Raw genomic sequence first — 16,029 nt, forward strand, 5'->3', positions numbered from 1 at the left:
CTGCTGTAAAAATCCACTTCTAGGTTTGTGGGAGACATTACACAAAGCTTAGTTATTTATAGTTCTTTTACTAAGTAGCCTCCTTTGTTTAGACAGTATACAAAAATTGGAAAATAAAGACAGGCTTTTGGGTACACAAGTCTTTCTGCAGGTCTTTTGTTTGCATTCATCCCTTCTACAGGTGAAGGACATTAGAAAGAGCAGGTTGGTTTTGTAGGTTTTTCTGGAAATCTCGTAAGACACAAAATAGCTGTTGTGTGCCCAAAAGGTAGTCTGCTCTTTCCAGCTACTGCAACTGTAGCAAAAAGGTATGACACCTACCTACACCACTTGCCCTGAGATAGTCACAGCTACAGCACTGTCATTACCAACATTAGTTACATGTAATTATATGAACAACAATTTCTATGCATGTTCATTATCACAAAAGGGTTTGGGGTATTGTTCTACTTATGTGTGGTTTTAACACATTATTATGAATTTGCCTTATTGTGATGTATTGCAAGAATGCTATCAGGCGTACATTTTGTCTTCTAAGGCAGCAGAGAGATTCATAGCTCTCTGTGTCTGATTTTACTTACAGCCTTCTGCAGGAACACAGAAAAATAATTTTGTTTTTCCAATGGTACCATTGACTAGGGGACAAGAAAATCCAGAAGCTCATCGTCCAGTGCCAGCAGCACCAGTGGAAGTGCCGAGAGTACAAGGAGCAGCCCCTCCAGCAGTGACTCTGACAACAGAGCATCACAGCGAGGCACCCAGATAAATCTGAAAACAAGACGCTCCAAAGCCAAAGGAAAGAAATTCTACCCCTTTGGGGACAGCAGCGGTAGCAGCAGCAGCAGTAGTGGTAGCAGTAGCAGTAGCAGCAGCAGCAGTAGTGGTAGCAGTAGCAGTAGCAGCAAAAGCAGTAGCAGTAGCAGCAGTAGTAGTGGTAGTAGTAGCAGCAAAAGCAGCAGTAGTAGCAGCAAAAGCAGCAGTAGTAGCAGCAAAAGCAGTAGTAGTAGCAGTAGTAGCAAAAGCAGTAGTAGCAGTAGCAAAAGCAGTAGCAGTAGTAGCAGCAGCAGTAGCAGCAGCAAGGGCAGCAGTAGTAGTAGCAGTAGAAGCAGCAAAAGCAGGAGTAGCAGCAGCAAGGGTGGCAGCAGCAGCAGAAGCAGTAGTAGCAGCAGCAAAGGCAGCAGCAGTAGCAGCACAGGTAGCAGCAACAGCAGCAGCAGCATTAGCAAAGCATCTGGTATAAAGCATAAGGCTAAGAAGCAGTCCAAGACCACATCATTTCCACGTGCCAGCGCTGCTGAAGGAGAGAGAAGTGTCCGTGCGCAGAAGCATAAAACACAGAGTAGCAGCAGTAGCAGCAGAAGCTCCAGCAGTGGCACCAGCAGCAGCAGTGAAAGCGTTGGTGTTTCTCGTCGCCACAGCAAATATGACAGACAAGCTGAGCCGAAACATGTCAAGTCCCAATTTAACAGTCACAGTAGCTATGATGCTTCTACAGAATGGGTAAATTTTTCTAATGCTTTGACTTCTGCTTGGAGGTGATCCTTACTGAGCTGTAGGTAATGACTTCTTTTGGAATTTTGCAGGAATATCACCTTCCAAAAGTATACCGGCTCCGTTTCAGGTCTGCTCACGTCCATTGGGTAGGTCCCTAATTCAAGCGCACATTCCCATGGTGGCTACAGTTGATATGATCAAGCATATTACTGAAGGGCTTTGTTTGGTTCATTTCACTTGAGCATTCCATACTGTCCAATATCAACATTGATGATGACCAAAATACGCATATTTCTTACTTCATTTATTACTTTATTACTAAAATACCGACTATTACACTACAACCTTCTGTTGTTGCAGCACTTGCAATCCTCAGATTTTGGTCAAGACACCTTTAGGCTAGATGCTGTACAATGCAGCCAAAGCTAAGTTAGCACAGACCATGAGGGAATTATAAACCAGCAGGGTCTTCCAATAGGAATAGCTGTGTCCACAGTTTTTAAGAAATCATGGTAAAATCATCATGTGTGTGGATTGTATCAGAAACCAGTTTCAGTATGCATTATGGCACAGAGGTATTTTTAGTATATATTAGAAGGACGATGATGTAGTAGCTTTTGCTGGTGTTACCTGTAAAGTTATTATGTATCCTGCTTATGAAAGAGAAAGATGATTTACAGTGTTTTTACTTAAATTGTAATCTCTTTATTATTTCTAAAAAAATGGATACGTTTGACCACTTATTAAGCGTCAGTTTTTATTTTCCCTAACATTAGACCTGGACAGTGTGATGTTGCCATTTGCAATCACTGTCTACACAGCCTTCCTATCTGCAAAGAGGTCCAGGTGGATCCGAGGCACATTCCTACCCAACATATTTCATGTCTGCATTATGATAATAAAAATAACACTCTAGATATGTCTAAGTCTGTCTGTTACCTCTAAAGGGAGGCTGATAGCTCTGATTTTGATGTCTACATTGTAAAACTAGAGGCCATGCCATAGATTTTTAACCTATTTTTGTTTCATAGCATCCAGATCGGAAGATATCAAGCAGCTCATTGTCATCTTCCTCTGAATCGGGAAGCAGCCACAGCAACAGCAGCAGCAGTGGCAGCAGAAGCAGGAGCAGGAGCAGTCACCCAAGCAGCAGCAGTAGCAGCAGCAGCAGCAGCAGCAGCAGCAGCAGCAGCCACCACCACGGAACAAACGCTGGCCACAGCTCAAGGAGGAGCCACGTGAGCAGAGTCAGCATTCACCACAGCCGTGGTTCCAGCCTGATGCGCGAGATACTACTCTCTGTGTGGTACAAATGAGCAGCCGGGCTTTGCTGGCTGCTGAGCAGGAACTGTAGATGTGGTGGCACTAACCAGCTGAGGGGGTTAGGCTCAGGAAGTACGCTGCAAGTCAAGTTTGTAAATGGGAAGTCAAAGTCCGTTGAGATATTTTCCCCCCATGAAAACATTTTTTCCAAATTCCCTTGGCTTTAGGGTTTTGTTTGCTGGTTTCTTGGATGGATTTTCCTTTCTAAAAGTGTTTGAAGTATGTGAAAGCCTGGATTTGGAAATTATAAAAATTGAAGGGAATGGGGTTGTAAGTTAAAGGGGAAAGAATTTTCTTTTTCCTATGAAAGCCCAAAATGCAAAATAAGTTGCATTAAGGTAAAAATGGCGAGGAAATAAATAAGTTTTATTTAAAGATTTTTTTTTAACTTAAGTCCACCTAATTATTTTTAGATGTAGACCTGAGGTCATGAGTGCATGCAGAGTATAACTAAAATCAGACTCTCCATGGTCATTACTGGTTGGTAGATGTAAAGTCCCATTAAGCACAGATCATCTTTATCTTTATTACTCACTTAGTATTCTATAATTGTACTAAGTAAAGGTATCTACATAATAATAGAACAAATAGCTCTGCAAATGCAGACAATGTCTATGGGAACTCTGCTACTAAGAAGGATTTCAAAATAATTGGCTTGAAGGAGCTGTAGCATAGTAAAATATGTTGTGAATGTGTATACGGCTAGGAAGATGTCTAGTACATATTGTAGGCAGCTATTTGAAATATTAAAATAATGCACAAAATCTTACTAACTGCATAAAGATAGTTTGAAAGAGGCTTGGATCCGCATCAAAACAATCACATCTTTGAAAATTCCTGGTGGTAATGAAATAATCAAGATTCCGACCAAATTTATTCTTGAATATTGGGGGTATAGAAATACGTACCACAAACTAAACTGATGAAGGACGAGGGCTGCTTCCTGCTATCAGCACACATAAACTGGACTGTAGGCTCTACAGTGAACACACAGAAATACTTAAGCACAGATGGTTGGGGGTTGTTTTTCAGCGCAACTTCCTGGGAGACGTAATTCCACCTGGCATTACGATTGTGGCACAGGCAGTAAGGAGTGACAGCAGAAATCAAGGTTATCAAGCTACAACATATGTTCGTTCTGATGCTGCCAAAGTGGAAGTGCAACTAGTTGTGGTTCAGCTGGCCGAAACCAATTGGAAAGCGTGTGCTGATGCTGTAATACTGCCTCTGAAAGCACAGGTAAGCACACAGGCAGCTTCGTCCAGAGAGACATCTAAAAAGCCCAGAGTTTTTTAAATAAGCACAGAGCACCTGCCGATTAGGAGAACCAAACAGGAAAAACATAGATATTTTGAAATGTTTCACAAAGTTTGTGAAATTTCAGAAAATGTTCCTGTCTTTCACCATTCTTTTGAATAAAAAATAAAAAATAAAAAAAGTCAGCCGCTTCAAAATCTGGCAAAAAAAGATATTGACTTTCAAGAAACGTCAAAATATGACCAGTAGAAGTATAAAAAGTGTTTGAAAAATTGACTGCTTCGTTACTACCTATTTATCATTTCCTCTACTATGAGTTTGCTTGTCTGGGAATCTGGCTGTTTTCTCTATATAATTCATTTCAGAAGACTCGTAACTCAAGTGCATTTGAAATGTTGTATTTCTTAGGATTTATATGAAAAGATGGAAAAAGTAAAGTTGGGTAATGAGTTCATGCCTGAGAGAGCATCATAAATGAAGGAACAGGTCTTTCTTTTTCCTTTTTCACGTCTCCCTGTGCTGTGCTTCCCATGTGCCTTTTGATGCAAGAAGTCTTTGCGTAACAATTTACAAACCTCTGCTTTTCGCAGCTGCAATTGACAAATTCAGCATGGTATTTCAGTATTGAAAAAAGTGGGGTGGGGTTCAAATCAAGAGGTATTGGGGAAGGCTAATAGAACTTACAGTGCAGTATTCTTCCAGAAAAAAATACATATTGATTATGAAGTTACCAAGTCTAAGGAAATCTCAGGAAATTAAGACAAACCTGATGTTTCAGGGGCTGCTTTGAGCCCAGAGCATGTACATGTAGTTCTGCACAGCCTAGCAAACTTTTTTTCTACTGTGCCTCAGATTTTTCAGGATGTAATCAAAATTTCGCTGTGAGCCTATTTAGAGCAAAAGAAAGACTTGGAAACATTAAGGATCAATGTGAAGTTTGGGGAAAGAAGAAAAACTTGCATTTTGAAATGGTCAAGGGTGGTTCTGTGATTCTCTTCTGAAATTTGGGTGACTGTTTCCCTGTTTGTAAAGGCCAGACTGAGATGGGGCAAGGAGTGCCGGGACTACAGGATAGCAGCCGTAGCTACCACAGGCCAACTGGCAAGGAAGCCAGCTGTGCAGCTGAAGGTGCAATGGGGAAGCCTTCCATACTGGATAAAAAAGACAAGCACGGCGTATGTAATTCGCTCTTTCCTAAGTTGTTACTTTGCCTTTCTTACACTAGTTGGCTTTATAAAAACACTGAAAGAATTGGACAAAATTTTTCAACCCAAACATGTTTGGGGTTTTTTGGGGATGAACATAAGTTCAATGGCACAAAAGTATTTTGTGAATGTGTTCTACTTACTCCGCATGTTTCATATTAAAAGAAACGCCCCAAATATTTAAAAACTTGACATGCTTAATTTCATTTTCCATATTAAATGATTTGATATTTCAGTTCAAAATGACTTTTTGTTTTGAAATGTTCTTCTATTCAGTCTCAAAAATTACCCAGTTAAAATAAGCAAAATAAAACCAATGTGTTTCCTCTGGATAAAATCAACCATTTAATTTGACCCAAAGTATTATTTCTTTGACTTTTCAATTCTTCCATTGTTTCCCTGATTTTTCAGAACTGCCAGTAGTCCTCATCCTCCCATGTCTGCTTTTGCTCATGTACCTGAGTTTGTCACATCTTGTTTATCTCTAGATTCATGCAATACGTTCCTGGTGCAGCACTTGTGTTGGGCTTCTCAGAAGCACATCAGAGAAATCCATCTCATGAATTTATAGTAAGGGCAGCTGCAACATCTGCACGAACAATTGATACAGTAATTAAAGCTCCTGGGGTACGTGTCAATTTTTATTTTCCTTTTCCTTGCCTTGAATGGATTTTCAACTGATAACATTTTGATACTTAATGTAAAGAAAAAGAAGCAAAACATTCCCTTTTAGAGAAGCTGCTATATACCCGACTACATTACATGGGTCTTGAAATACATACAAGAGTACTCTTGATTTTGTACTGCTTTGGTGCAATGTAGCAATACGTTGAAAATCAGACTCTGTAGTCAAATACCTTATTTCCATGCTGAGAACAGCAGTTAGGCCCAAATTGTCTCAAGTATGACTGCTCTGCACTCACACCTTTATTCATTTTACCCAGTGTGACTAGTTCTGTGGGATGTATAGGGGCCTCAGAGCAGATAATGGAGGCCTTGAGAACACCTTGCACTCTGTTGCAACCATGCACAGCATCTATCTGTGTTGGCACTCAAGTCCTACATCTGCAGTATCCATGATGAGACAGGTCCAAGCAAGTTATGACAGCCACAAATACAACTCTGCCTTAACCAAACTGGAGCAGTTAGTTACGCTCTCAGAGCAGCTTGCACAGGCTGGATCTGCAGAGTCCTACTGATTAATTGGTCCTTGTCCACCAAATCCCTATGCACTGCTTTGAAAAATTTCCCCTATGGATCTCTGGCAAATTAATAACAGCTAGCTATTCATACACAGAGAAATTAGTGTGTCTTTAACCTTCCATGGTGCTTCAGTATTGCAGGATCTTTAATATATGATAATGAAGATGTAGGCACACTAGGCATTAATTGGTAAATGTAATTTGTAGCTACAGTGAGGGATCTTACCCCAATACTCGTCATGCCAGTTTTCAGCCTGTAATGGATGCTGTTCGCTTTTCCAGACACATCCATCGACTTACTCAGTTACTTAACTTGTTACCTTATTTTTTAAGAAGTCACTTAATTACCACTTAAACTTCATCTATGTCGGTTACTTTCCAATGTCCTTAACAATTTCTCAAAAAGTCGAGAAGTGTGACTAGAAGAGAAGACAACGATTCCTCACAAAAGCTTAAGGTTTGGGTGCATCCTGGAGAGACTAACACAACTGCAATTGTATAAATGCATCTTAAAGACTTTTTTTTCAAGATAAGAGTCTTTTTTTGTTTGCAGTCATATCTTGAGCAATATGGTTCAATTTATCTTAATGTATTCTCATTTCTGCTTTTTCAGGTAACACTTTACTACCAGGCACTCCGAATGCCATTCACTCTGCCCTTAGGCCCATCTCCAACTTACGAGGCTCGAGATATCACTGCCTGGAATTTATTTCCTGAAATAGCTTCACAAATAGCACAAGAAGATCAATGTAAATATTACTTATATGCTTGTCTCATGAATAAGCAATGTTTGTAGATCCGTCCTCTGCCATGACTGGGCCTTGCCTTTGCTTGCTGTGGTCTTATAGGGAAGCATAGTGTCTCTAACCCTGCTTTCTCAACAGCTCATTCTTTCACTTAGAAGCGTGTTTGTTGGCAGGTGAATGAAGAGACTTCAACCTGATGTAAATATCCAGAGTTCAGGAATCACTCCTGTCTGCACGTCCTAGAGGTTGTCTTTTGCCCCTTCTAAGAAGGTGCCATCTCTGCATTGAGAGGCATCAGATGATGGGTACAAGACAGATCATATATTTTCTGCCCTGTTTATTTTCTTCAGAAAGGAGTTATGTGAGTCTTAGCTGGTTTGTGCCTAGCACTTGTGTGGGAAATGTGAACTACTTTTTATCATGGTTACTATTTTTAGTTTCTCAAGAATTTGGTACATTTTAGTCCCTGTTAGCTTGAGTTTTGTGTTTAGGATGTAATCAAAATCAATACTAGTATAGTCTGTATGTGGTAGTTATTCTGTAGTGCTATCCTGTCCTTACAGACTCTGGCAGCATTGAAAGCTTCTGCCAAGGAGATGTTGAAGTTTCTTTCCCGTTTGCTGGGTAGTTCAGTCTCACAGAGGTGGCCTTTAATACTTTGCAACAGCACGCATGCCATAGTCACATCTGCCATTTCTTTTCTGGTTTTGTTTTGCAGCCACATGTGAAGTCAGTGAGGGGGATTTCAAAACATTCGATCACGTGAGCCGTACATATTCTTTCAATAAAAGCTGCAGCCTGATAGTGGCCCAAGACTGTACTGAACACCCAAAATTCATCATTACTACAAGAAAGGTTGATCCTCAGTCTTTCTCAAGAGAGGTTCACATAAATACAACCTCAGCGTAAGTGTGGTTTATCCTGAGGACTCAGGAATTAGATATAAAGTTTCAGGGAGTTAGTCTGGGGATGGGAGATGTCTAGCTCCTAGGTGAAACTGGTTTGCAATCAGATATTTGGGGAAGGACAGGATTTCCAGAAGGAATCCTCATCTGAGACTCTTTGCTTTAGTTGTTCTTGTCTTCAATTTCACAGCCACCATTATCTGACAACCTGCTCATTAAGTCCCCACACCATCTTTTCTTTAAAGGTTGAATCTCAAAACACAATGTCCCAGTGAATTTTGTACCTTGGAAAGAAAACAGCTCATTCATTCATTAATTCAAAATTCAGATATTCAAGTTGGTGCTCTGCTAGCTTTGGTCACAAATATCTTTACTTTTCACATTTTAAATTAACCACTAGTTTCTTCTTTTTTCTTTTTCTGAAGGAACATCACAATCTGTCCTGCCACAAATTCATCTCTCCTTGTGGCATGCAATGAAGAACCAGTTCTATCACACAGTGGAGTTTCCAAGTATGAAAAAGGTAAGCGGTCGTACCCACTTTTCCAGGACTGACCTGGAAACTAAATATCTTCAAGATGTTTTTATAAATTCCACAGAAAAATCTCAATGTAAAGAAAACACAAGTGGGATGAATTCAAAGAAAAACTAGAGACTTTACTTTCTTAGGATTTGTGTTGACTTACTTTCTTGTTTCCTATCCTATCGTATATACACTCTTACTTTCTCCCAGCATAGCTGACAGGTAAACAAAGCCCTTTCTTATATACATGGTATGTCCAGGTTGGTGATTGTTTAGAAAAAAGTGCTTGTTATAGTCACAGTTAGATGCTTTGGTTCAGATATTTAGCTGGAGCACCACCAATGTCATGATCATTTCGAGACTTAGCAGACTGGATAGAAAAGTCAGTTCCAAATATAGGGAAAAGCAGTAGAATATTTTTACAAATAAAGAGGTAATTTCTTCTATTTTTCCTTTCTATCTCACAAAAAAAAAAAAAAATCCAACTGTAGCTGAGAAATGATCATTGTGAAGAAAAATGCATTATGGCGTATTTTGTGCTACTCAGTTTCTCCATTAATTTGAAATTAAGTAGATCACCTTGTGATTCACTATCTTTTCACAGACAATGTTAAGATTTATAAAAATGGAACAACAGTTATCGTGGAAGCTCCAACACATGGACTGAAGAATGTGACTTTTGATGGTGTGATCCTTAAGGTATTGGGCTTACTTTCTAGGTTACTACTTTCTTTCTGTTTAGTACCTTGGCAATGTAACAGACCAACACTTCAGTGTTCACTACAAAGATGTACTATTTTATAGGTTACCGTTGCTTCATGGATGAGAGGAAAGACCTGTGGAGTTTGTGGAAATAATGACAGAGAAAAGCACAATGAACTCCTAATGCCAAATCATAAGCTGGCACACAGCTGTTCTGCTTTTGTTCATTCATGGGTATTGTTAGAAGAAACCTGCTCCGGTGGTGAGTAGATCTGAAAACAATTTATGCTTGGGGAGAATACGATTTCACTTTTCCTCTGCCAAGAGCTAGAAAATATTTTTTTTAAAAGCAGCAGATATCTTTTACTTAGAAAAGACAATAGCAATATATATCCATTTTAACTGCATTAAGCACTGTTTAAAACACTGCCTGTGAATATAGAGAATATATACTACAGCAGAAGTCTTTGTCTCATGTGCAGTTCAATGTTAAATAACTGATTCTACTATAATTTCTTACACTGAGTAGCTTTTTTCTTGGAGAGGCGAAATCAGGCCTAATCTTGCTCCCATTGAAGTAAGTGTGATTTTTACCACTGAATCAAAGCAGTTTCAGCTGTTGTCTGCAGACTTAATCAAACAAGTTACAGGCTATGCATGCAGCGTCAGATCTTAAGTTTATGTAAATTTTCAGAGTGCACAAAATTTCATTTTTGTTCTGCACCATCTGAGGGTGCAATCTCAGGGAAATATTTAGAAATACTCCTAAAGTAAAAGAGCTTCCTCTCACATGTAGCTGAAAAAATAGTGATGGTCTCCCATAACATCAGTACAGTTTTGTTCTGTATGTCTCCATTTACCTTGGACCTGAGATAACTTTATTGAAGTTAATGGTTGTTTTCTCCTTGACTTCAGTGGCAGCAGAATTGTACTTATCTGTGTGTCAGGAAACGGAGTCATAGCTGGGATCCTGTTAAGTTACATTATACCTTTCTAGTGAGATAATTGCAACATTATAAAAATCATCCAATACAAAAATTATCCTTGATGTTATTACATAAATGCTGCCTTTTTTTTTTTTATCCATTCACTACAGTTGACATTTTTCCTAATGCAATGAAGTAGCCATTGTGCTTGCAGTATCTAGTCTTAATAGCTTTCAGACATGAGAGGTTATTTTCTGTGTATTATGTAGTTCTAAAAACCTGGGTATACATGATTCCATTTGGGTTATATTGTGCAATTAGATTTTAAAAATAGCTCCCTTTTCAGACTCTTTCCTCTATCCCCCAACTTATTATCATCCTATCTCGATAACCTAGCTACTGTTAAAATGGTTTGTCAGGCACCTGTGTTTTAATAAAAGCTGAAGAGAAAATATGGACCTTTATTATTGCAAGGATCGATTGGGATTTATTTCTACAATTTTAACTACCTTTCCTTTTCCTCTTAGGGTGCAAGCTGCAGCGCAGTTATGTGAAGCTGAATCGAAATCCTACTATTGATGGAGAGGAATCTACGTGCTACTCTGTTGACCCAGTACTGAAATGTATGAAAGACTGTACTCCAATCGAAAAAACTTCAGTTAAGGTTGGCTTCCACTGTTTCCCAAAAGGTACGATATTTTTCTCTCTCTGTGTCACGTACTGTAGGAGTTCTGTCAGACCGCTCGAAAGAACAAAACACAGCACAGCCACGCACAGACCTGTATTGCTCCGGCTCCTCTCTGAGCTGCTGTTTTTAATCCCATTAGTATTTCCTATAACCACTGACAGTACTGGCCAGCTAAAAGCTAGTTTAGATGATGGCAGGTAGCATCATCTGAGAAAAACATTTGAGGTGGTAAAAGGGGCAGCAGTGATCGATAAAAAAATTTTCAGGTTTTCAGGATCTCCATAAAGTTGATATAAGCAACACTGAGTCCTTTTATGCACATTACAGCCTGCGATTTTGTGTAGACCAGGGCAAGCAAGGCAATTGAAAGTCAGTCAAGTAGTGTGACATGACTGCTGTGATTAGGCTGCCATGCTATGCCACTGTGCAATACATCAGCAAAAAACACACTGCTGAAATGTTCTCTAGATTGTTCCAAAAAATGGTTTGTTTTTGAAGGTATTTTATACATACACACTCATGCCCTAGATTTTTAAAAATACTGGGCCTTTTTCTCCTTTCACTTAGACCAGTTTGTCATGGACACAATGCATTGTCTAACACAGGTTCACGCTAAAGTTATACAAGCATGAGAGGAGAATCCAGCCTACAGATATTTCTGGTGCATTCCTTCCTAAATCTTTTAATGAATTACACAGTACATACATACCTTAGAGGGAAACCTACCATTAGGGAGTATCTACTGAAGTGGTCTGTTCTCTGTGTTAACCATTGTTGGCCAAATCCATTGTTAGCTGGGATAATCCAGTGTCGTTTCACTGAAGCCAATGGATCCCTGTGTCGAGTAATACTGGAGAGGAACAGAGTATTTTATGTCTGACTTTAAACAACATCTGTGTAGAACTTTGCACTTTGCTCGTGTTATTAAAGTGCTGAATCAGCCCATAAAAGCAATGAGTATCTTTCTATAATAGTCAACCATCTACAACAGCCCATTCAACAAGTAGCACAGAGAGAGTGCTAATAGTTTTCTGACGGCTCCCAGATATGTGAATAGATGCATCCTTTTATGAAAAGAAAAACCCACCCTCACCAAACAAAAACTTCCAAAATCTTGTCATATCCATGTTTCACGGATTTCTTTTGTGTGTCCAAGTCTGTATCTCTGAAATGTCATCACCCTGGGCCACTCACTGCCTCAGAATATTAGGCTATAATGAAGCTGTCTCATTCTCTCACAAAAATGTGTGAGAAAAGAGGAAAATCAGAAAAAAGAAATGTTAGTTGTCGCAGCCAGTGCTGCTTTTACAGCAACTGCAGGCTTCTCTGGTTCATTTACTGAACCAGAGACTGGGAAGTCTGCTAGCAGCACTCTTAATGAAGGGCTTTTTTTATTTATTTATCCTGAGGAGAAGGAGGAGGAGGGGGAAGACAGAGAGAAGGAGGAGGAGGAGGAGGAAGGGAAAAGATGCCATTTGTGGTTTTTTTAGCAAGATGATTGCTTTTCCTCAGGCTAAGGATCAATAGGAATACAAGGCCAGCCCTTAAAAACTGTTCTTTTTCTTTCTTTGTTCGATGACTTGGAGAAGCAGCAGAAACAAAATCCCCATCTTTCTCAAGCTGAGAACATTTATTTGCATACACTGGACAAAGACCTTTTCTCAGCTCTTTATATGAGAACTCAGATCTGATAGTCTGCTGTTTTAAAAGAGAGGAACCCCATTACTGTCACTGGTGTATCAAGGATAAAATGAAGTACAAAGATGCAGTTTCCCCTGTTGTCCTCAAATCAGTAAGACTGTAGTCTTGGGATCTTGACTGAGGTGGACATCACTCCCAGTTTAAGTCCACATATTGGTTTACATTTCAAACATGCCACAAGCCCTACCCATAGCGATCGTAGTTACTCAGCCATGATCCAGTTTGCTGAGGGAACTATTTCCGACATGGATATGAATGTGATCAGACCCACAGTGTGCCCAAGAGTAAGAGGCATAACAAGAATTAGTGTATATAAAAAACAGAATCCAGACATTTTATAGCATTTCTCATTTCACAGCTTGAAAAATTATATATTATTAAAAGGCATCTCCAGCACTGTTCTGGGAGATATTTATCCTCCAGTTTATTGTGCAAAACCTGTGCTTCAGGTTGGACAGTAATTTAGCCAAGAAGACTGTTAGCATTTCAGGAGATAAGTGACTGATACAACCCGAACCCACACAGTGGTCTCCAGATTTCCCTGTGACGAGAGATGGCATGTTATACGTGTATTGTCCAACTAAGGAATAAAACAAATGGAGGTAAAATTATGAAAGCTTTACCCATTCTCATTGTACAAACTTAATCTAAATGGGTGTCCTAATATTCTTCCAGATGCAATGATAAACCTCCAACTAGCTAAGAATATTTATTGGGAGGCTGAATATCATTATTCCATTTAGATTATTTCAGCATTAAGGGATATGGCTTATTCAAGCTGCTGTTGATAAAACAGTGTGGTAAGGTTAATACTGCAACTGACAATGCTCTGCCAGATTTCACAATATATGGGAAACTTTAATTAGAAGTTTATGAACCTCTGAAAATTCTCCAAAGGGCTTATCCTTCAGAATGAACTTCGACTAATAGTCAGCTGAAATACGCAGTGATATGCAGCACTAACATAAAAAGAGATTGCTGATGTGTATTGGTACGTGGTGGTCTTACTTTGAAGGTGGCTACCTCCAGCACTTTAACAGGCTCCTGCCTGTTGTCTTTGTGCTTTGTGAAATGTTATCCATTTTGTTTTTAGGGAAGTATTATAGTAATTATATCATGGATGAAAATCCTGCTCCAAGTCAATGAGTCAGTTAGATGTCAGTTGTGGGGGCAGGATTTCATTCTTTACTTGACGAGGGAGTTGGCAGCCATCAAAACAGTATTTCCTTGAAATGTGTTAATTTGCTTGATGTTAGTTAACAATGGCTTCGCCCTTCTGACAGATACTGCTGTAAGCCTGCTGGAATGGCAGAGAAGCAGCGATAAGAAATCTGCATCTGAGGATGCTGTGGAGTCTGTGGATGCTGACATTGATTGTACCTGCACTGGCGACTGTAGTTAAGCTAAACACTTTAGTGTTGTGCTATAGACGTCCTATACAAATAATTGAATAGCTGGACAGATAAGAAGGGAACCTAATAGCTGTAGTAAAATATTAAGAAATGTGCTTGAAGAAAATAAGCCTACTGCATTGCATCCAAAGTCAAATGCATTATGTACAGTCTGCACTGCTTCATAAATATGTTGTTCATAAAATAAGTATTCATGTGGTCTCTCTCTTTATTTTTCCCTATCAACAAAACAATCAGACCAACTATAATATTATCCAGAAATTCTGCTTCCTTTTATCTGAAATATAATTACAGCGGTCCTCTCTTAAAATTATGTTCACTAGGTGATGAAAGGAAAACATGATTACAGCTACTGCTAACATTCCATTGTGCAAAGAATTTCATATTTAGCATACTAAAGACACAGTAAGCATTTGTTTTCTTTTATGTTTTCTGGTAAAGAGCAAAGTCTGTTCTTGGAACCATTCTGCAAAAAAATACATTTTACTCCCAGCAAGACCATTAGCCTTAGTACATTCTACAAAGGAATGAATTGGACTGCTAGACTCCCGCTGTAGCTTTCCAGAGAGCTATAGTGTGTGACACAGTCCCCATTTTCATTTAAATTTCAATGGATGTGCTGTTGCTTCATGAGCTAAAAGTATGAATAGGAACTTTTTTTTTTGGTTTACCATCTCCTATTCTATATCTATGAAAATGATGCCTTCAAAAACTTCAGGGAACAATAATACATCAGGTAGCATTCCAAATACTCCAAAAAAGTAATATATAGAAAAATATGTAAGATCAATAGCATCATAAAGCTAAAATAAAGTACAAGCAGGACAATTTGACTGTGTTTAACCAGTGAAGTGTCAATCTGCTAGCTTTCACTAGGCCTACGCAGAAAGGCAATTCCCTCCCACTCCAGAGGACCAGGAATAGGTGGCACCTTCAAACCCCGAGCAACAGCACATATCTCCACACCGTGTACACAAATCAGCCATGCAGTGAGCCGTGATACGTTTTCCGTAACAGCCAGCATGCTCTTCCAAGAGAAGCCTTAGCGTGAGCAAGGTACTGCTGAACCCAAATGTTGTCAGGAAACTGTCATTAAAGAAAATACTTTTCTTTCTAACTGAAAACTGAGCTATCAGAAAGATGATTGAAGACTAAATAGCTGAACAATTACAGAATAACATTCCTCAGTGCTTTTCTTTCAAGAGCAGAAACACGAGTAATGTATAGTACTCCTCTCACTCTGTCTCACGTTGCAGCTTGCAACCAACTTGAAATTACAAAAGACACAGTTTTTCTCAGTGTACTCCACTTACTTCGTTACTTCCAGAAGAAAGTAAGCCATTACGAGTTTGTTCAAAGCAGAGCTCAGTGGGCTGAGCCCTGACACCTGGTGCGTACCCTGTGGCAAGCATGTTTGCGTCTGCCCTTAAGCCTCTCTCCTGAGGATAACCTACGGAGGGCAAAAGGGGGTTACCTGCCTCTTTCCCTTCCCCCATCCTTAATTTAGTCTATATCTTGTATTTGAGAACCTTCATGTGTTCTGGGTCTATATGCAGATAGCCAGTGCTCTATTCAACAGCTTTTTTTCATGCAAGTGTATTCAAACTGAGACCAGTAACGTGAGTTCTTGCATTGTGTTTTTATTTGTAATAAAGCATTCACAAATTCCCTGTACAAAAGCTGTGTTTTGCTAACTCATCAGAAGTGCTACACTGCAAAAAGGGTAGTCCCAAACAAGAGGGGAGATGAAGAATATTGTGTTCCACTTTCCTTTAAAATCACACTAATATTACACCTGGAGAGCCCTTTTCTTCCTGGTATTGTTTTCAGCGTGGCTTATGGGAGATTTGCCATTGACTTTCATGGGCTCAGACTGTCGTCTTTAATCCAACACCTTTCTCTTTAATCCGCTTGTTTACAAAAGAGAAACTTTTGCCAGTCAACC

The 16,029-nt window shown here is 39.4% G+C and overlaps 1 protein-coding gene across 1 annotated transcript in view; it reads left to right on the forward strand.

Moving 5' to 3' along the window:
- LOC142413206 (vitellogenin-1-like) overlaps positions 1–14,139 on the forward strand; it is a 43,852-nt gene extending 29,713 nt beyond the window's left edge. The window contains exons 23-36 of the mRNA XM_075509255.1: positions 640–1,033; positions 1,175–1,500; positions 1,584–1,640; positions 2,526–2,795; positions 3,850–4,056; positions 5,107–5,249; positions 5,768–5,906; positions 7,095–7,230; positions 7,946–8,132; positions 8,558–8,655; positions 9,260–9,354; positions 9,460–9,619; positions 10,811–10,972; positions 13,956–14,139. Coding sequence (XP_075365370.1) covers positions 640–1,033; positions 1,175–1,500; positions 1,584–1,640; positions 2,526–2,795; positions 3,850–4,056; positions 5,107–5,249; positions 5,768–5,906; positions 7,095–7,230; positions 7,946–8,132; positions 8,558–8,655; positions 9,260–9,354; positions 9,460–9,619; positions 10,811–10,972; positions 13,956–14,074 — 2,493 coding nt within the window. The 3' untranslated portion in view covers positions 14,075–14,139. The remainder of the gene's footprint in view (positions 1–639; positions 1,034–1,174; positions 1,501–1,583; positions 1,641–2,525; positions 2,796–3,849; positions 4,057–5,106; positions 5,250–5,767; positions 5,907–7,094; positions 7,231–7,945; positions 8,133–8,557; positions 8,656–9,259; positions 9,355–9,459; positions 9,620–10,810; positions 10,973–13,955) is intronic.
- The last annotated feature ends 1,890 nt before the right edge of the window (positions 14,140–16,029 follow it).

Source organism: Mycteria americana, chromosome 7 (assembly GCF_035582795.1).
Source record: "Mycteria americana isolate JAX WOST 10 ecotype Jacksonville Zoo and Gardens chromosome 7, USCA_MyAme_1.0, whole genome shotgun sequence".
NCBI lineage: Eukaryota > Metazoa > Chordata > Aves > Ciconiiformes > Ciconiidae > Mycteria > Mycteria americana.